Here is a 23386-nt window from a genome sequence, read left to right on the forward strand (position 1 = left end):
GATTCTGAATATAAATCTTTTATCAGATATGATTTCCAAGTATTTTGTCCCAGTCTGTGGCTCTTTTTAGTCTTTTAACAGTGTCCATTAAAGAGCAAAAGTTTTAAATTTTGATTAAATCAAATTATTAACTTTTTCTTTTATGGATCATTCTTTTTTTGTTATAGCTAAGAAATCTCTACCTAACTCAGTCACAAATGTTTTCCTCTACAAATTTTATAGTTTTAGATTTTATATTTAGGTCTATGACTCATTCAGAGTAAATACTTCATATGATATAAGTTACAGATTGAAGTCCACTTTTTTGCATATAGATATCCATTTGTTTCAGTATCTTTTGTTGAATAGACCATACTTCCTCAACTGAATTGCCTTTGCACCTTTGCTGAAAATAAGCTGTAAGTTGTCCATATATGCCTGAGTCTCTTTCTTGACTCCATTTTTTCCTATTGATCTATTTGTCTATCTTTACTGTCTTAATGTAGCTTAAGTCTTCTTTTTTTTTTTTTAAATAGAGTCTTGCTGTGTTGGCTAGGCTAGAGTGCAGTGGCATGATCTCGGCTCACTGCAACCTCCACCTCCTGGCTTCAAGCAGTTCTCCTGGCTCAGCCTCCCAAGTAGCTGGGATTAGAAGCGCGTGCAACCATGCCCAGCTGTTTTGTATTTTTAGTAGAGATGGGGTCTCATCATGTTGGCCAGGCTGGTTTCGAACTCCTGATCTCAAGTGATCCACCTGCCTTGGCCTCCCAAAGTGCTGGGATTACAGGTGTGAGCCACCGTGCCCGGCCAATGTAGCTTAAGTCTTGAAATCAGGTAGCATTAGTCTCCCAACTATTTGTTCCTCCTTTTTTTTTTGAGTCTTGCTGTCGCCAGGCTGGAGTGCGGCAGCGCAATCTTGGCTCATTGCAGTCTCCGCTTCCCAGGTTCAAGGGATTCTCCTGCTTCAGCCTCCTGAGTAGCTGGGATTACAGGTGTGCACCACCACACCCAGCTAATTTTTTTGTATTTTTAGTAGAGATGGGGTTTCACCATGTTGGCCAGGATGGTCTCGATCTCATGATCTGCCCGCCTCGGCCTCCCCAAGTGTTGGGATTACACAGTAATATCACAGGTGTGAGCCACTGTGCCTGGCCTGTTTCTCTTTTTGACTATTCTATTTCTTTATCATTTCCATATGAATTTTAGAACCTGGTGACAATTTCTACAAAAAACCTGTTGGCATTTTGATTGCGAGTGTGTTAAATCTGTAGATCAATCTGGGGAGAATTGACTTATTGGCAATATTGAGTTTTCCAATGCCTGGACATTATACATGTTTTGATTTACTTAGGTCTTCAATTTCTCTGTAAAGTGTTTTGTAGTTTTTAGCATACAGACTTCTCATATCTTTTGTCAGATTTATCCCGTGTATTTCATATTTTTGATGCTATTATAAATGGCACTATTAAAAACATCTCAATTCCTGATTGTTTATTGCTAGTAGATAAAAATACAATTGACTTTTGTATATTGATCTAATATTTTGCAAATGTCTTTCTCTCTCTCCACTCCTTAAGGGACTGAAATTACTGATAGAGTAGGCTACCGCAGGTTGTCTCTCACCGTACTAATCTTCATTTTTTTCTTTTAAATTCTTTTTTTTTTCATTTTGCATAGTTATGATGTCTTCATATTCACTATATTTTTTCTGTAATGTGTTATTTTCCATTATTCTCAGTCAGTGCATTTTTCATCTCCAAATATTGTAGTTTTCATCTCTGACAGCTCAATGTTTTAAAAAACTTGTTTTTGTTTCTACTTAACTTTTTGATCATATGGAATTCAGTTATAATGGTTTCAATGTCGTTGTCTGCAAACTGACATTTCTGTCAGTTCTTTTTTTTTTTTTCCTAAACAACTTCTGCCTTTAATAATTCTTTTTAAAAACAACTTCCTGGTTCATTATAATTAATTAATTAATCACTAAATATGTCATTTTTTTGCTTGTATTTGTTAGATGGATCTGGAGCAGGGATTAGTCTATAATCCTCAATGCTGGGGAAGGATTTTCCTGAATACTTTTAATGTCCCTTGCATGATGAGTTCTTCCGCTTGGCTGGTGGCAACAGGCACTATTCCCATCACTGTATGAGTACTGGGAGCTGTTAGTAATTTTGGGGGTTGTTCTTTCCCAGGTCATGTGGAATGTGTTTACACCCATATACCTGTTAGTGCTCTGTGCTGAATATTAAAAGAGACCCTCTGTAGATTTCCAGAGTTTTCTCAATGTAGCTCTCTTCTCTAGTATTATGTGCTACAAACTCAAGCTGTCTCGGCCTCCTGGATTCATTGCCCTGGCTGCCAACTTAGGAGTCCACTGGCGCTACCTGACTTCCCTGGGCAACAGTACAGCTCACCTTGTTTCCTGTCCCTCAGAGAGAACTCTTTTGTTGTTTGATATATAGCATTTTCCAAAGGGTTTCATGTATTTTGTCCATCTTGGTGGTTTCAGGTAGGAAGGCAAGTCTGGCCCCTGTTACTCCATTTTGCTTGAAAGCAGGTCTTCTGTGTCATTGTTTGGAGGTACTAAGTTTTAGAGTGCTTTATTATGCATCACTCAATAACCAGAAGACTAGATTTGAGGGCACAAAAAGTCACTCTTACAATAAATGTGCTTAAAATAAATGGATGTTTACTAAGAAAATTGGATTTCTTTTGAGATGGAGTCTCACTTTGACACCCAGGCTAAAGTGCAGTGGTGCAATGTTGGCTCACTGCAGCCTCCACCTTCCTGGTTCAAGTGATTCTCCTGCCTCAGCCTCCTGAGTAGTTGGGATTACAGGTTTGCATCACCACACCCGGCTAATTTTTGTATTTTTAGTAGCGACGAGATTTCACCATGTTGGCCAGGCTGGTCTCAAACTCCTGACCTCAAGTGATCCACCTGCCTTGGCTTCACAAAGTGCTGGGATTACAGGTGTGAGAGCCACTGTGCTCAGCCTACTTACCATAATGTTTTAAAGGTTCATCCATGTTGTAGCATGAGTCAGTTCATTTCTTTTTTGGCCAAATAATCCATTATATGAATATACCACATTTTATCCATTCATGAGTTGATGGACGTCTGGGTTGTTTCTACTTTTTGGCTATTAGGAATAATGGTGTGGTAAACATTCAGGTACAAGTTTTTGTGTGGACACATATTTTTCATTCTCTTGGGTGTGTGCCTGGGAGCAGAATTGCTGGGTTATATGGCAACTCTATTTTTAAATTTTTTAGAAGAACTGTTCAATTGTTTTCCAAAACAGTCACATGATTTCTACCACAAGCAGTGTATATGGGTTTCAATTTCTCCACATCCTTGTTGATGCTTGTTATTATCTACCTTCTTAGATTATAGTCATCCTATCATCTGTCAAGTGGTATCTCATGTGGTTTTGATTTGTATTTATCTGAGGTCAAGCATTTTTTCATGCACCTATTGGCCATCTGTATCTCTTCTTTGGAGAAGTGACTTCAGGTTCTTTAGTCATTTAAAAATTGTTTATCTTTTTATTATTGAGCTGTAATAGTCTTTTATATATATTTCAAATACAAGTCTTTTATCAGATACATGATTTGCACAATTTTTCTCCTATTTTGTGGGTTGTATTGAATTTTCTGGGCGGTGCTATTTGGAGCACAGAAGTTTTTAGCCTTGGTGATACCTAACTAACTTGTCTATTTTTTCTTTTATTGCTTATGATTTTGCTGTCATATTTAAGAAGGTTTAGCCTAACCCAAGGTAACACAGATTTTCTGTTGTCTTCTACAAGTTTTATCGTTTTAGTTCTTTTAGTTTGATCTATTTTAAATTCTTATGGTATGAGGTAGGGAGTCCCAATTCATTCTTTTGCATGTGGATATCCAGTTATCTCAGCACTGTTTGTTGAAAAGACAGTTCCTTCTCCCATTGAATTATTTTGGCTTTTTTTGTGTGTGTGTGTGTGAAAAATCAATTGACCATAATATGATAATTTATCTCTGTACTCTTAGTGCTATCCTATTGATCTTTATGTCTATTCTTATGCCAATACTACACTTTGAATACTGTAGCTTTGCTGTAAGTTTTTAAATTGAGATGTGTGGGTCCTCCAACTTTGTTCTTCTTTTTTCAAGATTTTGGATATTCCAGGTCCCTTGAATTTCATATGAATTTTAGGATCAGCTTGTCCATTCTAGCAAAAAGCCAGCTAAGATTTTGATAGGGAGTGTGTCCAATCTGTAGATCAGTTTTGGGGAATATTAACATGTTAACAATATTAAGTCTTCAGATCCATGAACATGGATGTCTTTCCATTTATTTGTCTTTTAGAAATATTTTCAGAGTATAAGAAGTTTTCAGAGTATAAGTCTTATACTTCTTTAGTTAAATTTATTCCTAAGTATTGTTTGTGATGCTATTATAAATGGCATTGTTTTCTTAATTTCATCTGTGGTTTATTCATTGCTACTGTACAGAAATGCAATTGAGTTTTGTATCCTATGACCTTGATGAATTCATTTTATTAGTTCTAATTGATCTTTAGGAAATTCTTTAGGATTCGCTATATGCAAGATCATGCCATCTACAAATAGAGATTGTTTTATTTCTTCCTTTCCAATCTGGATGCCTTTTATTTCTTTTTCTTGTATAATTGTCCTGAGTAGAAACTCTAGTACAATGTTGAACAGAAGTTCTAAGAGGGGACATCCGTTTTTTTCCTGAGCACTGGGGACAAGCATTCAGTCTTTCACCACTAAGTATAATGATAGCTGTGGGTTTTGTGTAAATGACCTTTTGACGTGAGAAAGCTCCTTTCTAGTTCTAGTTCATTGCATTTTTATTGTAAAGGGGCGTTGAATTTTGTCAAGTGCTTTTTCTGTGTGTATTGGGATGATCATGTAGTTTTTGTACTTTATTCTATGGATATAGTGTTTTGCATTAATGGATTTTGAGAGGTTAAGCCAACTTTGCATTTCAGGAATAAACCCCACTTGGTCATGCTGTATAATAGTTTTTGCATATTACTGGATTTGATTTGCTAGTATTTTATTTAGGACTTTAGTTTCTATATACATCAGAAATATTGTTCTTACTAATCTTTTTTTACCATGAAATATTTCCAACTCACAGAAAATAGGGATAATTAAAATCAGCTAGTTAACATATTAGTATTTTGCTATATTGGCTGTAGAATTATTAAATGAAATATTAGAAAGTTAAAGCCTCCTTTCAGATGCTCTCCAGTCTAATTTTTTCTTTCCAGAAATATTCTGAATCTTGAAACTGACCTGAATCCTTACCACCATGTTTTTATACTTTATAAAACACACAGCCTTGTTTTAAAATGTTACTTGAATTATGCAGGCTTTATTCTGAACTTTTTCCCCCTTCAGCATTTTGTTTCAAGATTCTTTTACATTGGCACATTAGATTTAGTTAATTCCTGTAAATTGCTGCATTTAATGGTTCTCTAATTGAAAGGCATAGGAGTTGCTTGCAATTTTTGCTTTGTAAATGCTTTAGTGTTCATTCTTATACATGATTTCCTGTGTACGTCTGTGTTTCTCAAGGATGTGTACCAAAAAAATTGATTTGCTGGATCACAGAGTTTGTGTGTCTTCAACCTTGCTAGCTATTTAAAAATCTTATCGCTCTTGAGCTTTGGTATGTGCTAAAATGGTTGCAGAAGTCCCAGCAAGATAGTTAAGTGTTTAATAACAAGTCATTTTGCATGGCCCAATCAGTAGAGTTCACTTAAAATGCTCCAGTCTTGGAATCCATGTTCTGGCTGGATTTAATCTAGTAAAAAGCCATACATTGTATGCCATTAAACATCTGTGAGTAGCTACTTTAGAAAATGTGAGATTGAGGAGGTCTAATCAAGATAGTTAGTGGAACCTCATGATAGACATGAGTTAAGCTGTACTCAGTTGTATTCACAAAGTATCTGGACAAAGGCAGAGAGTTGTATATAGAGTCTACAGGAATGATGCTATGGTTTGAATGTTCGTGTCTCTAAAATTCATGCTGAAACTTAATCCCCACGCAATGTGTTAGAAGTTTGGACCTTTAGGAGGTGATTAAGTGATGAGGGCTCTGCTCTCATGAATGGGATTTAGTGCCCTTATAAAAGGCAGCCTATTTGTGTGTGTGTGTGTGTGTTTTGGCCTTTCTGTCCCTTCCTCTTTGTGAGGGTGCAGCAAAAAAGCACCATCTTCCAGGCAGAGATCTGGACCTCACCAGACACCGAATCTGCTGGAGCCTGGATGTTGGACCTTACAGTCTCTAAAACTGTGAGCACTACGTTTCAGCTGTTTATAAATTGTCCGGTCTGAGGCATTTTGTTATAGCTCCCTGAACAGACTAGGACAAATGGTTTGGGTTCTGGGGTTTCAGAAGCTTGGTCTCAAATCTGTGCTGTTTCCTTTGTGATTTCAGGCAAGTCATTTGCCTTTTTTTTTTTTTTTTTGAGATGGAGTTTTGCATTGTTGCCCAGGCTGGAGTGCAATGGCATGATCTCAGCTCACTGCAACCTCCACCTCCCGGGTTCAAGCGATTCTCCTGCCTCAGCCTCCTGAGTAGCTGGGATTACAGGCATGCGCCACCACACCCGGCTAATTTTGTATTTTCAGTAGAGATGGGGTTTCACCATGTTGGTCAGGCTGGTCTTGAACTCCAACCTCAGGTGATCCACCAGCCACGGCCTCCCAAAGTGCTGGGATTACAGGCATGAGCCACCATGCCTGGCACCATCTTCTCTGTCTTTAGTTGCCCTATTTATTTATTTATTTATTTTGAGATGGAGTCTCGCTCTGTCGCCCACCTGGAGTGCAGTGGCCAGATCTTGGCTCACTGCAAGCTCCGCCTCCCGGGTTTACGCCATTCTCCTGCCTCAGCCTCCGGAGTAGCTGGGACTACAGGCGCCCGCCACCTTGCCCGGCTAGTTTTTTGTATTTTTTACTAGAGACAGGGTTTCATCGGGTTAGCCAGGATGGTCTTGATCTCCTGACCTCGTGATCCGCCCGTCTCGGCCTCCCAAAGTGCTGGGATTACAGGCTTGAGCCACCGCGCCCGGCCTAGTTGCCCTATTTATAAAATGGGGATAAGAGTTCCTACCTCATAGACTTATTATTAAATGAGGTTATACATATAAAATGACACAAAGCCTGGCATACAGCAGTGTTTAATACATGTTTGTTGGTATTACTGTTGTCTGTCTCCTACCATGTTTCTGTTGATTGGCACTGTGCAACAACAGCGAGGAAAAGGGTGAAGCAGTATTTGGTCTTTGGTTGTAGCATCTTCTTTTGGTCTCTGTATTGTAGTTTCTCTATCTCTTAAGGAATTTATTTCTTTCCAAGTTGCTTAACAGACATAATTTAAGTGAAGAAACTAGGCTGCTTGTTCAACCAGCTTTGTAGACTTTTTGTAATGTTCAAAGAGGTATTGTACCAGAACCATTATACTTTTTGTCTACGGACTGTCATGTGCAGAGGAGCTTTGTTTGAAATTCTGCTTAAGGTGATTTGTGGGTCTATGTATGAGTGAGAAAACACATCAAAGCTCTCAAAGGCCTTTTTTTTTTTTGAGATGGAGTTTCGTCTGTAGCCCAGGCTGGAGTGCAATGGCGCAATGTCGGCTCACTGCAACCTTCACCTCCCGGGTTCAAGAGATTTTCCTGCCTCAGCCTCCCAAATAGGTGGGACTACAGGCATGCACCACCACACCCGGCTAGTTTTTTTTGTGTGTTTAGTAGAGATGGAGTTTCCCCGTGTTGGTCAAGCTAGTCTTGAACTACTGACCTCAGGTGATCCACCTGCCTTGGCCTCCCAAAGTGCTGGGATTACAGGCGTGAGCCACTGCGCCCGGCCTCAAAGGTCTTTATTTGAATCTTGGATGGGAAACACTTTAAATTCTTAACAATTAACCTGACTAAAAGCCCTTTTTTCACCATTAATAAAACTTCAGCTTTGGCCTGGACAGTACTAGCATCGAAATAATTTGGGGTTTGGATGCTTCTGACAAGTCTTCTGTATGTCCAATGACAAGCAGGAGGATGCTGCAGAGTGAGCACCCATAGGGCCATCATTTGTGGATTTCCCAGTGGAATGACCTGTGACGCAATCGCATGAAACAAAAGGGGCACAGAAAATGTTGATCCATCCTTGTTTCTCATCTCATCACACAATGTAGGTTTAATTAGCCTGTCATGCATATTAACAGAAAAGATAGGACATCAAGATGAGATTTCTTTCTGAAAGTTAAATTGGAAGTAATATCTGGCCAGGTGCAGTGGCTCACACTTGTGATCCCTGCACTTTCAGAGGCTGAGGCGGGTGGATCGCCTGAGATCAGGAGTTCGAGACCAGCCTGGCCAACATGGTGAAATCCCATAGTTACTAAAAAATACAAAAATTGGCCAGGCGTGGTGGCACATGCCTGTAGTCCCAGCTACTTGGGAGACTGAGGCTGAGGCAGGAGAATCACTTGAACCTGGGTGGCGGAGGGTTGCAGTGAGCAGAGATTATGCCACTGGACTCCAGCCTGGGTGACCGAGCAAGACTCTGTCTCAAAAAAAGAAATAAATAAATAAATAAATAAATAAAAGTAATAAAATAAAAAAATCTGTTGCAGGAAAAAACAGTTTCTCCAATTAACTCTGACCTTGCCCAAGGGGCTGTCCGCCATGACAGCTTCCCCAGAGTTCCCTGTGACATCCCTTACTCACTCCTCTTGGGCTCCCAGGGCACGTGCTATGCTTCCTTTGGCACGGTTTTCTCTCACACCAGCAGAGAGGTCTATTTTCTCCCCAAGGGCAGAATCTCTGCCTGGAACATACGATACTTTACAAATGGTTTAACTCTTTGTGCATCATCTCACTGGTCTGTTGAGGCTGCACTCTGGTTCCCTAAGTGTAATGTGTGTTTTGGTAATCAATATCTTTCTTTTCCCCCTTTCTGTGGTTGATACTCTGTCCTTTTTTCTTAATCAAATATTGATATATAAATTATAGTTATTAGAGTTTACTCGTTACTATTTTGTTTCTTCAAAGCAAAGAGAAAAAAATATTTTAACAAAACTGTTTTAAATGTTGGCTTCTGAGGTGAAATTAAATGCCATCTTACTAAAAGAATACTGAATTCTAAACATCATTTTGTACGGTCTATAAAAATACCTCATATAAATAGTTGCTTTTGAAACTTGGCTAGGTTGAAGGATTATGTAGGTCTTTCAGGAATTGTGGTGGTGGTGCATTTATACTATTGAATCGAGTCGGTTTTCATTGTGTGTGTGTGCGCGAGTGTGAAAATCAACCCCCTAGGGAGAACTACGTATTACTAACTTTCACTGTGGAAGAAAGAAACTGACTTTGGTATAAATCATGACGTGTTCAAGTTCAGCTCATGCCTGTGAGTTTCTATTTTGTATCTCATGGTCTTGGATCCAGGGGAGGGTGACAAGTTCACAGGCTTTGCCCGGTGGCTTTCTGTTGTGAGTTGTGTGCTGAAGGTATAGTGTCTCCTCCTAATAAATCCACTCCCGTTCCACAGTCTACCATGGCTCCACCAACCCATAGGGAGTGGTCTTTCCTCTGCACAGCAAGAATCATAGTACATCAAAATGTCTTTTATTTGAGACACAAAAATGCAAAATTGCTGAGATATCAAACATTTCCCGATCAGCTACAATACTGCCACTATGTACAAAAGATCTGATGATAAATGTGCACACATATAAAAATACAGTATGCATTACCTATGTACAGTACATGTGCAAAATGTATGGCATTCAAACATGATATGGAATTGATTTCAGGGGTGCAAACAGCAAATACAAAGGCATCATGGTTTTTCTTTTAAAAAACAACATAAAGGCAATACATGAATGGACCCCTGATTGCCATAATTTTGTGTTGATTAAACGAGTGCTTTAGCAAGCAGGGCTCTGCAGATTGGTATCTTTCTCCTTTTTTTCATAAAGTGAGATGCTAAGACATAATGTGACAATGAAAAGAAGAAGAGAAACACCTATCACATTGCATTTCTACTGCAAGCAAGAAAAGAAAACTAATTTCTACATAGAAAAAAACTTTGTATTACTACTGAATGTTATTCTTAAACCAACAAAACGACTCTATGCTATTTTACATGAAAACAATAGAGAAATATCTACATCTTTGTGAAAATTATAACCTTAGATGGATAATACCTTTCTGGGACTGATTTTTGAGATCTCATTAGTCTCAAATTTTAAATAAAAAGTGCCTCCTTTTGGCAAATACTTGGCAATGCCTTTGGTTCCTTTAAAGCAAGTTTGCATTACTGTTGGTTACTTGAGGTCAAGTACTTTCGGTAGATACTAAACCCTTTCCTAAATGCTTCTTCTTCCTACCAAATTAGCAAGATTCCTTACAGCATCACGTAGAGAGGTAATTGTTATGACTTTCAGTATTCTATAAACTTTGTTAAAGCTTTGTCTTAGTAGTTGGCATAAAGCTCTGTTAAACACTATAGATGTGATGATATCTCTGATAATATATTTTATTTGATTCCCGACAGCACCTTGTAGATCCGAGATTCCCATCTTATTGTCACAAAACTGTGACATCACAGAGCAAAGTGTTTGCATGGAGGGTAAGAGCTCTTCTGTAAACATGTGCAGCTTTTCGAATTGTAGGCCTTCCATGAAAGATTTCAGGTAGAAACCCTTTGTAATGATGTGTTTCCTTGGATACTGCAAGAAAGGGTGAATGCGGAAAAAACACGGACCTGCTTATTGCCATGCAGACAGAGTCACTTTACAAATAAAAATGTAGCTCAGAGAGGCTGCTGAATGAGCAAGTTATTGAAGGTTTGAACCAGGAAAAAAAATTACTACCTCTTAGTTGTTTTCCAGTTTTGACTGAAATCACTTAAAAGATGAGTTGAAATGCAGTTAGGATGCTCTCCAGATACACACTGATGCACTTGTCAGCTATGTTCCTTGAAAAACCTGGCCTTCCAGTTAATGTTCTTTGATAAGTTTGGGATAGTTTCGTGGCCTCTAGGGCGGTGGGGTGGTGTGTATGGGTATTCTGTTGTCCGTATTCAACATTCATGTTTACAGCAGCGGATATTGAAAAATGGAGAGTTATTTGTGAATTCGGTTACATTGACACGTGTTGCTCTGCTGGTAGACACTGAATAGCTGTTCTCTTTACATTTCTCTAAAAAGTCCCCAGCGGCACCATGAGCTCCCCATCCAGGTGACAGCCAGGACTTCTGTGAGGCTAGCCGCAGGTGGGTGCATGGAAGCTGGTGAGGATGTATACTGAAATGTGGGCTTCTCACAAGTATTTTAAACCCTGCCAAAGTGCTTTGCCACGTCTCTAAGGCCTAGTCCATTTGAGGACAGTAAAGGGACTATCCCATCACTTGTGGGGACAGCCATTTTGTCAACTGCTATGGCTGATTTCAGCCTGGGAATTCTGAAAGGACTCTGAAGAAAGCTATGCTGCCTGGAATGATCTGGAGCTGAGGGTCCAGGAAGCCTGAGTCAGCTCTGGTGACAAAATAGGTAGTGCGCTCCTGAGCCATCACTCAGGGTATGCTGACTGCACAGTTCAGAGGTGCTATCTCATTACTATGACTTTGCCTTCCATAGGCAGCAGCTTGCAGGCAACACCACCCCGCCTTTGCCACTGTTTCTAAACAGCGCTGAAAGCCAAAAAGTGTCAGTTACATGGATCACAGAACCATGTGGCTTTTAAGAAGGAAATTTAAATAACATCTCTTTAGAATTACAAAAATATTCATATGAAACAAACACAATAGTATCTAAGCAAGAAATTCCACAAATTCAGAATACATCTATGTACAATTATGTGGCAATATTATACAGTAGATTGCACATTTCAGGAAAAAACACTAGAACGTGAACCACTAACACTGTCCTATGAGGTTTCCTAATAGATGCTTTGCTGAAATGTACAAGATGACCACATACCCCTAGACTTTCAAAGACTTTACAGAAGTTTTGGTATAACTTTTTAAATTCATCCCACCCCCAGTAGGATGATCTGATTATCTACATACAGCACAAAGGTAAGGCTGACACTACTGTGTTTTGAGAACATGTAGGAAAGTAAGATGGGGATGTGAGATAATGCCTTTCTAGGAGTTACTTTCTTGGCAGTATGATACTTTGCAATATGATACACAACAGTACCACTGCTTAAACCACACACGTGCATAATGAAAATTCAACTGGCGACTTTGACTTGTGCTGTAATGGCTGTGACACTAACCTAAACAACAACAACCAGTCTTTAGCCAACATCCACCCTTTCTCACTGCACTCACCATCACGTGCACTGAGTCGGGTCAGAGGGGCCTTGTTTACAGGGCCTCATCTTTGGTCATGTCACATGAGTGTGGGCACACAGCGTGCCCTCACTCTGACCTGGAACATGCAGTGGAGATCCTGGAGAGCAGCAGCACTCGTGTCACAGGTGCCTGGCTGGTGACTCAAGCCAGGGGAGAGGAGGGTCAAGTGGAATGGTGCAAATGAAGTGGCTTGCAGAATTAATGGGCTAGAGACGCCTTGCCTTTTTAAAAATGAAATACTGGTTTATAAAGGTTTAAACACATATGTGAAGTGGGGACTTTAGCAATTCATAGTCAAGAGAGTAGGCTAATGAGAGCATTTTTTTTGCACTGCACTGTGTATTTTTGGAGAGCAACCTTCCTGTGGCATGTTTCAAACCCTATTTTAAAAAGCAATAAAGGGACCAGAGAGCTAGAAAACTTATCTATACAATTCAGGATTATGGAAATATAAAGTTATTCAATGAGAGTCAATGGCACTAGTGTTCGGTTACCTCCTACAGTCCCACTGATATTTGGTGCTAATTTAATACGCCATTCAAATCTGAATGAAGAAGATGCTCAGGGTCTAAGTATGGACCTGATAAGCCCAGACAGAAACCCTCAGCAAAAACACTGTGGCCAAGAACTGTAAGAAAAATACTTTCCCAAGTAAATAGCCTGGCCCTGGAGACAGGCCCCTCTCAATGGAACTGACTCGAGGATTCACAGAACGTCTAGTGTGGTAAACTCTTGTAGGGCTTGGTCAAATGACGGTGTTCTGGTTAACAGAGAGTTACTGTATCCCATGCGTTGGTTTACCAATTTCTGAACACTTAAACTATTCATCACAGACTACACTGAGCACAGTGGCCTCTGCCTTGAACCGCCTGGAAGGCACATGAGCACTGTTAGTGCCTTTGAGTCAGGAAGTGCCAGGGAGCAGAGGGCTTCAGCGTGCTCATGCTGGAAAAGCAGACTTTTGTTACACATAGTAAAATTTATAAACCACACACACACAAATCAGAAATAAGATCAGCTCTTAGGCAAAACACAAACCCAGAAATGATTAACAAATTCTTTCCAAATCACGGGTCAGGCTGCCTCTCGCATGTCAGTATGGAACATTTACCATTTTGTGACCCAGGGGAACCAACCTGACCCGAGGGTTTACACAAGGGTGAGGTGGAGAGCACAATATTATTACTTAAGAAAAACCTCCATGCTCTTTTGGTAGATTTCAGTTTTTTGTTATTTACATTTTGTCATATACCTCAATGACTAGCTTGAAATAATCCTGTGATAGTTGGCATTTTAGAAAATTCTTAAGAAATGACTTGACTTAACAAATATGTAATAACTGTTTTCTATATAAAAAACACTAATAAAGCCTCCAGTTTTTCAATCTTAGGCTTGACAATATAGTGAGAGCTCTGGTAGAACATCCAGTTACAAGCCTGTAAAATGATAACCAGGGTTAGTGACAGAAGAAAGAGGGCCAGGGCGGGGACCTGGAGGCCCACCTCATGGCACAGTCTGACCTGTACTCATCATGGGAATGTCCTGGTAGATGACAGACCTTCCCCTTACCTTCCATTCTTCTAACTCACCAGCTCAGAAAGATATTTCATGCTAAAGCCTTTTCTTGGTTCTTTGAGATGGGTCTGGTTACCTGAAAGTTAGTCAGCAATTCTTTAAATACAGAAATACACGTGGCTCAAGTACTCTAGAAATATTCGAGCTATTAAAAAAGTAGGACCTTGGATACCCATTTTCTTACCCCAATGTAGGCTGTACATATCACAATGTCAGAGCATACATACAAATGTCTAATATATACATTAAAATCAATCTAAGCAACCCAGAAGGTTGCTAATAGAATTTTCAGTGTTATCAGTATACCTGGACTTCTGACAGTATTTTGTAGGTATCTTCTGTTTATGGTGAAAGATCTTGCATTTAAATTTAAATTTGGAAATATAAAGTATGATTCCAAAAATCACAAAATAAACTACAACATCAAAAAAAACAACACAGGTTTCTGAATAGAACCAAAAGTCTTTAGCCAGAAGCGGTCATTGAACCGGCCAGGGCTCTCTACTGCCTTTGATCTCTGCCGTGTCTCAGGCCTGGCTCTGGCCATCTCTAGGAAGTACCAAGCGCAGTGACCTCTCACCTCCCTCACATCAGCCTCAGTTTTTGAGTGGAGCTTTCTGCCTTTTATTTAGGGTCTTAAAGTGATCAGAGAGATTTAAATGTAGTTAATTACCAGAATCCTAACGTCACTGCTGCACCTATTACTCTTCTTTGTTTTTTATGTAAAGGTACTTTTCATTCTTTACTGAAGTCTGGAGAAACATATGAGTCGTCTTTGACTGGTGTGTTTTTCAGAAGGCCCTGTGCTATGTTAAACTGTAGAAATTCACTACTGAACACAATGAAATGTTTTCAAACTTGGGTTCCAGGCTATGACCTTCCACCTATTCTTTCTGTGACAACATATTTTGATGGCAACAATGCAACTATAGATCTATCTCTAAAAACTGACCTTTTAGAATCTTCATGTTCTTAAACCTCATCAACTCTCAGATAAGAAATCTGTGACGTTAGTCCCATGGTAGTGGTAGGTCCTGTGGGTCTAGAAAGTCGGCGGAGAACATGCTTGGGGTGGTGGTGCTGAGAGGAGTGAGTCCTGAAGAGGAGTTGGGCATGGTAATGTCCAACCACTCCATGTTATCCAAGTTTGAGTCTGACAGGTCGAGAGACAGACAGGGAGTACCTGCAGCAAACTGGGTCTCGGAAGTCTCCATGGGTGAGTGTGAATGGTCCAGCATACCTGAGTGACTCAGCAGGTCATTCTGGAGGTCCTCGATCAGAGAGAAGGGCTCTCTGTCTTCACTGCTGCTTTGTAATGGAGCAATTTCATTGGCTGAGGGTAAAGTTCCATCCAAGAAAGCTTCTAGTTGGTTCTCTAAGCTGGCAGATAAACTGCCCATAGGTTCTAAAGATACAGGTGGTGCCATTTGGACTTGGGGTGGTGGCCGGGACACCACTGTATTCACTGGCATTGTGGTGATGCTGGCTGTCACTGGTCTCATTTTGGAAATAGGAGAAGGTTCTTCTTTTATGGGGAGGGAGATCTCTGTGTAAAATAAATGAAGTAATTAGTAACTAAAGATTTACTACTACTTAAAAATTTTTATTAATTACTAGGACAGTTACTTTACTATTACGCGATTCCTTCTACGCACGTCCATCTTAGAAGTAGGAAGAGAATGCTATTGGTCAGGTACAATCCTTGACAACCTTTAGGATGATGGATCATTTTAGTTAAATAGATAAACATAAAAGTTTATTACATTCTTTTTTATTGTAAATTTAGTCAGCAGACTGTCCAAGGCCAGTTTATTACATTCTGATATGCTTTAAATTCTTTTCAGTAAGACTAAGCATTAAAAGCAGTTATATCTCACTAGATAGGAATCAATGGTTTCAAATTATTTTATCTTTGAGTCCTTATTTTGTCATTTAAAGTTTTAAGATAGGGCTCATATCATCCTATGAATCTATCTATAGCAGCATGATACTCCTAATATAAATGTTGAAATGTACATCCTGAGTTTGTGCTGAGACATGAAGTACATCCTCATGTTATAAAAGAGGTAATTCTATTCTTCTTTCCTTTTTTTTTTTTTTTATCATTACAGTTGGACTGGGTACCCAATTTAGCCAAGTGCATTCTGTGTAAAGTTCTGAAAATATACAATGGCATTTGATTTCATTTCTGAATTAAAGCTAACACATGGTCCCTCTGATCCTTTTCTTTTAAGGTGAGGTGGATCACTTGATTATTTCTTTCACTTTTGGGTCTTGTTTTCTGAGTTTATATAAAATTTTGATTTGGTAAATGTCTTCATTATGTGTTATTCCCTGCCAGATCAAGTAGCAAATTAACAGACCATCTTCTATAAATACTAGTGTTCACTAAACTACATATATGAATACAGTATCTTTTAAAATTTTATGAGGATATGATTGGTTTCATTTATATGCAGATACACTAGGAAAAATAAATTTAATTAACAACAGCTCTTAAAGCTCAATGATTGGTATGTACAAATGGCTGAGAAAAGGAACTTACAATTTGATTCTTATAAATGAATTGTCAACTGTGTGTACTGCATTTATTTTTGAATGGTTTGTTACTTTTAGTTATCAGTAGTCATCTCTAAAACTGTTTTGAAAGCTTTAAGTGTAATCTAAGTAACTATTCTTTTTATTTTTGTTATTTTTATTTTTTTTGAGACAGAGTCTTGCACTGTTGCCGAGGCTGGCTGGAGTGCAGTGGCATGATCTCAGTTCACTACAGCCTCTGCCCCTGGGTTCTGGTGATTCTTCTGCCTCTTAGCCTCCTGAGTAGCTGGATTACAGGTGCCCTCCACAATGCTCAGCTAATTTTTGTATTTTTAGTTTCACCATGTCGGCCAGGCTGGTCTTGAACTCCTGACCTCAGGTGATTTGCTTGCCTTGGCCTCCCAAAGTGCTGGGACTACAGGCAGGGCCAGGCACAGTGTCACTAGTAACTAGTCTTATAACTAACTATATAAAACTTGGTTCTCATTATTACTGATGTTAGTAGACAATAAGATGAAATAATATACTTATTAGATACTTTGTCATAAAAAAAAATCCCATTTAGAAAATAGCTTGATTGTTTTTGTCACATTTTAATTTCCAAGTTTAAGGCGCCTGCCACCACACCGGGCTAATTTTTGTATTTTTAGTAGAGACAAGGTTTCATCATGTTGGCCAGGCTGGTCTTGAACTCCTGACCTCAAGTGATCCACCTGCCTCAGGCTCCCAAAGTGCTGGGATTATAGGCGTAAGTCACTGGGGTTGGCCAGCTTAAATTATTTTTGTAAGGCCAATATAATTCTTAGCAAAAAATACTATTGGCGTTATGTAGAGCTATAGTCAAATATCAATTCTCCATGTCAACGTCAACTTCAGTGTCAAATGATACATGCTATAAATGGAGAACTTCTGATCACCATTTGAAAATTCAAATAAAACTTTCATCAGGGTAATTTTAAGACTACGCTAAATATGCAAATACTATCCAGGATTTTTTTTTTAAAATATTGATTTTTATACTTATTTTTAAAGATATGTAAGCTGAGGCAATATCCTTATTCTTTTTGTGGCTAATGTCCCTTTTAAATAAAGATGATATAAATCTAAGATTTCATATTATATTGTAGAAAATGCTTTAGCATTGACTTTGAATTTTAAGAAAGATACTGGAGCTCATGCTAGGTAGCTTGATGTCACATAATTAAGGTAGTATTGTAATGTTTTCATCCCATTACAAAGACATACGCATGGAACAAGTTTTGAAGCTTTTCAACATGGAATTTAAATCTGGTTCTGCTTTGCTATCTTGTCTTTGTTTTTTAGCAGGCATCTATCTGTGGAAAAATCTCACGTTGTATTACTGTTTTAAGCTATCACGGTTCACTGCACCCTTGACCTCCTGGGCTCCAGCAATCTTTCTACCTCAACTCCCTAGTAGCTGGGACCCCAGGGGTGTGCCACCATACCCTGTTCATTTTTAAAATTTTTTGTAGAGACGAGGTCTCATTATGTTTCCCAGGCTGGCCTTGAACTCCTGGGCTCAGATTCCCAAAGTGCTGGGATTACAGATGTGAGCCACCGCGCCTGGCCGTAAGTTCTTTTAATGACCTATATTTAACAGATTTTAAAACAGTAAATTCAGTTGGAAGAACACGTTTCTCAGTGTCTAAAGATAAGCTATGAGTGCTTAAGAAAAGCCTTCATGTACTTGTGTTAAGAGATGCCTTCCTGTGAGGATCTGATGTGACTTTTGACTTACCTCCACTCTTAATGAGGATATCAAAGAGGTCATCCATCTGCTGACTGTGTGCGTTGGAAATCTACAATGAAGCAGAGTACAAATTAGGTTTCTTTCATACAAACCTGGAAGCATTATACAATTAGGAGTCCTAAGGGACTTTCTAGACGATTTAGTTCTAATCTATCATGTGATAATTTTCAAAACACTGAGGTCACCTGAGAAGTTAAGCCATTTACCCAAGCTGTACAGCTGGTTAGTTGACACAGCAAGAACAGGGATAGTTAGTACCCAGCTCCACTGACTTCTATGCTTCCCTGTTTTTCCTATCACTGAATTGTATTTTGAGAGGCCTCTAATACCTTATTTTAAAAGTGTCTTTATTCACTTGTATTTAGGTAAAAATTTGTATAGGTGTATCACACTACATATATTTGTTGAGCTCTTACTGAGATTTACCTGACATACAGTAAGGTGCACTTATGTAAAGCAAACAATTTGTTATGTTTTGACATATAAATATACCCATGAAACCATCAACAAAATCAAGATAATGAACATATCCATTGCCCCTAAAGTTTTCTCATCTTCTCATCCCTAGGCAACCCCCAGATCTGCTTGCTTTCACTATGGATTAGTTTTATATGAATGGATTTGTACTGTGTGTACTTTCTTGGTGGTAGGGGAAGGACCAGCTTCTTTCACCCAGCATAATTATTCTGAGATTTACGCGTCTTGTAGTGTGTACCTCAGGAACAGTTCATTTTTTTTTGGTTGCGTAGTATTGCATTGTATGGAAATAACAGCAGTTTATTTATTCATTGACTTGTGGACGGACATTTGGGTTTCCAGTTTTTGGCTATTACAAAAAAGTTGTGAACATCTGTGTACAGGTCCTTGTATAGACATGTGTTTTCTTTTCTCTTGGGTAATTAAGAGTGGAATGACTGGATCACAGGTTAGGTATAGGTTTAACTTTTGAAGAAATGTCCAAACTGTTTTCCAAAGTGACTGTTCCATTTTATATTCCCACCCTCAGTATATGGTATAAGATTTCTAGTTGTTCTTCATTCTCACCAATACTTTGTAGGGTCAGTCTTTTCAATTTTAAATATTCCATTAGGTGTGTAGTGGTATTGCACTGGGGTTTTAATTTGCATTTCCCTAATGACTAATGATGTTGAACATCTTTTCTAGTGCTTATTTGCCATCCACTTACCTTTGGGAAAATGTATGTTCAAATCTTCTGGCTACTGCAGATTTCTTCTGCTTGCTGTTGGCATGGTCTATCTTTTTCCAACACGTTTGCTTTCAATGTGTCTTTGTATTTAAAGTATGCCTCTTGGAGATACATGCATTAGTTATCTATTGATATATTCTAAATTATATCAAAACATAATGGCTTAAAATTATTTTGTCACAGTTTTGTGGGTCAGGAATGGTTTTGATGGGTGGTTCTGGCTTCGGGTCTTTCATGAGGTTGCAGCCAAGACATTGGTTAGGTTACTGTCAACTGTAGGAGTGGATGGGGAATGCCCTCGACTGGCAAGTTAGTGCTGGCCATTGACGGGAGGCCTCAGTGCCCCTCCATGTGAGCTTCTCCAGATGGCTGCTGACATGTCCACATGGCGTGACAGCTGGCTTTTCCAGAGTGAGCAATCCAGGGGAGAGCAAGGAAGAAGGGGCATGCCTTTTATGACAGCCTCTGGAGTCACCTACCATCACCTCTGCCAATTCTGTTTGTTAGAAGTGAGTTGCTAAATCCAACCCAGGGAGGAATGTCAAAGAATTTGCAGACATATCTTACAATTGCACACAGTGAGTATGGCTTTTATATCCATTCTGACAATTTTTTGCATTTTAATTGAATTGTTTAGTCATATATGTTGTAATTACTGACATGGTTAAGTTTGGGTTTACTATTTTATATTTGTCTTCTATTCATTCCATCTAGTTTTTTTTGTTATCCTGTTTTTCTTTCCTGTCTCCTTAAAAAAAAATTGACATTTTTGTATTCTAATTTTTCTTTCTTCTTTTTTTTTTTTTTTGAGACAGTCTCAGTTTGTCACCCAGGATGGAGTGCAGTGGCACAACCTCGGTTCACTGCAGCCTCAACCTCCTGGGATCAAGTGTCACTCCTGCCTTAGCTTCCCAAGTAGCTGGGACTACAGGTGTGCACCACCACACCTGGCTAATTTTTGTCTTTTTTGTAGTGATGAGGTTTCATCATGTTGCCCAGGCTGGTCTTAAATTCCTAGGTTCAAGCAATCCTCTCACTTTGCCTCCCAAAGTGTTGAGATTACAGGTGTGAGATGCCATGCCAGGCCTTTCTATTGATTTTTTTTTAAGCTATCTTGAATTTTTAAAATTGTTACCATTGATATGCAATACATATCCTTAACTTAATGTTAAGCTACTTAATGTTATACACTGAATAAAACATAGAGATCCTACAACCACACAGATCCACTCATTTCCTCCCCCATCCTTTATTAATTATTATTTTTTTGAGACGGAGTCTTGCTCTGTTGCCCAGGCTGGAGTGCAGTGGTGCCATCTCTGCTCACTGCAAGCTCCACCCCCCGGGTTCACGCCATTCTCCTGTCTCAGCCTCCCGAGTAGCTGGGACTACAGGCACCTGCCACCACGCCCGGCTAATTTTTTTGTATTTTTAGTAGAGACGGGTTTTCACCATGTTTGCCAGGATGGTCTCGATCTCCTGACCTCGTGATCTGCCCGCCTCGGCCTCCCAGAGTGCTGGGATTACAGGCGTGAGCCACCGCGCCTGGCCTATTAATTATTTTAAGTATCGTCTACACATGCTATACACTCCTCAAGACAATGTGATCTTTGGTGGTGAACTAACACAATTTTTCCTTATCTGAAAATATCTTTACTTCACTTTCATTTTTAAGGGATATTTTAACTTGATAATAGAATTCTGGCTTGACAGTCTCTTCCACTTCTTCCTCCCTAAAAACTTTTAAACGTGCTGTTACACTCTTTTCCAGTTTTCATAGTTTTTGATGAAAGCTTGACATTAATCAATTAGTTGTTTGCTCTGTGTGAAATGTGTTTTTTCTCTTGATGCATTTAAGATTTTCTCTTTGTTTTGTCAACAATCTGACTGTGATGTGATTTATCCAGCTTGTTTATCGAGCATCTCAAAGCTATAAATTTGTCTTTCATCCTATTTGTGAACATGTCAGCCATTGTTTCTTCAAATATTTGCCTCTCCAGTTCTTTCTCTCTTGTTCTGGGACTTCTCCTCTACCTATGCTAGACTATTTGTTTGAATTATATAAAACAGGGTTCTGAGGCTTTGTTGACTTAAAAAAAATCTTTTGCCCCCATCTCTGTTATTCAGATTAGATACGTTATGATCTATCTTCAGGTTCTTGACATTTTTTCCCCTGCCATCTCCATTCTGGTAAGTTCATCTATATATTTTTTTTCATTTCAGATACTGTACTTTTTTAGTTCTCAAATTTCCATTTAGTTCTCTTAAAAATCATTTCTGTATATATATGGATCCCTTTTAATTTATTACAAGCATATTTCCTTTTCCATCACTGAGGACAGTTGTAATAGTAGTTGCTTTGAAAATCTTGCCTGCAAATTCTAACATCAAGATGAGCTCAGGATTGGTCTCAGCCTTTTTCCTTTGAGACCAGGTTACATTTTCCTGATTCTTTGTATGACGCATGTTATGGATAAGTGTTATGGTTGTTAAACTGTGGTGACTATGAATTCTGCTGTTATTCTCAGATGAATGGTTTCTATTGTTTTAACAAGCTATTAACTTGGTTACACTTAAACTTCAAAATGTTTCTTGGGTAGATGTTCCAATCTCACTTTAGATCTTTTGTCTTCAGCTGAGCTGCTATGCGTCTATTCCACGCCTGTATGGCTTAGGGGTCAGCCAGAGATGTGGGCACACAGAATTTGGGGATCTCCCCTCTAGCTCTTTCCCTCTGGTTGCTCTCCATTCAGTTCTCTGGATTTCCAGGCCATAAAGACTATGGCTTTTCCACCAGTAACCATGCCACTTAGCTGGACCCCAGAGTAAAAGCAGCAAGAAGAGGGAAATCATGCCACATCACTCCCTTCCTTTGAGTGTGGGTTCCCCACCAGAGAATGACTGCTTCTATTTACTCTTCAATGCCTTCAGGTAGTTGCTTTTTGTTATGACCAAGATTAATAGCTATTATCTGTGGGAAGAGTGAACCAGTAGGGCCTTACTTAGCCACTCTTGGAATTGCAAGTCTGAGTAAATGTATTTAAATGAACTTTGGTGCTCCGTGGCATATAAGGAAGTCCTACAGGTGGCTACTCATTTGAATAACCAAACCCAATGTAGAACCTCAGTCTATAAACAGGAACCCAGAGACATGTAAATACCAGAGATTCCAATCAGCTGTCTTATGTTACAGTGGAAGATTTGTCAAGTAAGCAGGACTTAGGAAGGATGGGTGCTATCTTTTTGTTTTCTTAAAAACTGCAGTTAAGCTCTTGGCAATTCACTTCATCTCTGCTCCCTGTGGAGACAATAGATGCCACTCCAAATGGACCATCAGGAAGGAGTGTAGTCCAGCACCACCTGTTTGATTTCTTATTGCAAATGTTTGAACCTATCTTTGAAATCTGACTTCTCCCTCGCAGACAAGGGCCTTTGCTGAGTCTGTAAGTAAGGAACGTCTTACAACTCAAAGTTATGTCCCCTCAAAACAGTTAATACAAAGAAACATACGGCAGGTTCCACCTCCTCCAAGAGGCAGCCCCCCACAGGTCCTGAGCTTCCCTGCCCTGGATGTCCTTGGTGAGGGTGCCAAACTGACAAGGTCGCCTGGACTAAGCAGCTTCTGCAGATGCTCACTCAGGCAACCAAGTGGGTCAAGGCAGCGTAGGCATGACTGCATACTCCCTGGGTGAGGGACTGGCTTGTTAGGTGCTTGCTAGAAAAAGCGCAGAGCCCTTGGCCCCACGTTCCTTGGGTGCAGCTTGACCCACTGCATACACAGCCACCATGTGGCCCCGACAAGTTACCCCATGGAACACGGGAGCGGGGGAACTGGCACAACTGCGCTGATGCTCCTGCTGTTTGCCGTGGATAATAAACAGTCCTACTTGGATACTGTCTCTTGGTGTCCACCTTTAGCGCCCATG

The 23386-nt window shown here is 39.4% G+C and overlaps 1 protein-coding gene across 9 annotated transcripts in view; it reads right to left on the minus strand.

The window, feature by feature from the left end:
* Positions 1–9616: 9616 nt before the first annotated feature.
* The window catches only part of MRTFB (myocardin related transcription factor B), a 205678-nt gene continuing 191908 nt past the window's right edge, over positions 9617–23386 (minus strand). For 7 of the 9 annotated variants that reach the window (XM_050774066.1, XM_050774068.1, XM_050774070.1 and 4 more), the window contains 2 exons: positions 18242–18302; positions 9617–15490 (listed from right to left, as the gene is read on the minus strand). In XM_050774066.1, the coding sequence (XP_050630023.1) occupies positions 14955–15490; positions 18242–18302 (597 nt within the window). In that variant the 3' untranslated portion in view covers positions 9617–14954. Of the gene's footprint in view, positions 15655–18241; positions 18303–23386 lie in introns of all 9 variants that reach the window. The other 2 variants (XM_050774073.1, XM_050774072.1) reach the window with 2 other exon arrangements.

This window comes from Macaca thibetana, chromosome 20 (genome assembly GCF_024542745.1).
Source record: "Macaca thibetana thibetana isolate TM-01 chromosome 20, ASM2454274v1, whole genome shotgun sequence".
Lineage (NCBI taxonomy): Eukaryota > Metazoa > Chordata > Mammalia > Primates > Cercopithecidae > Macaca > Macaca thibetana.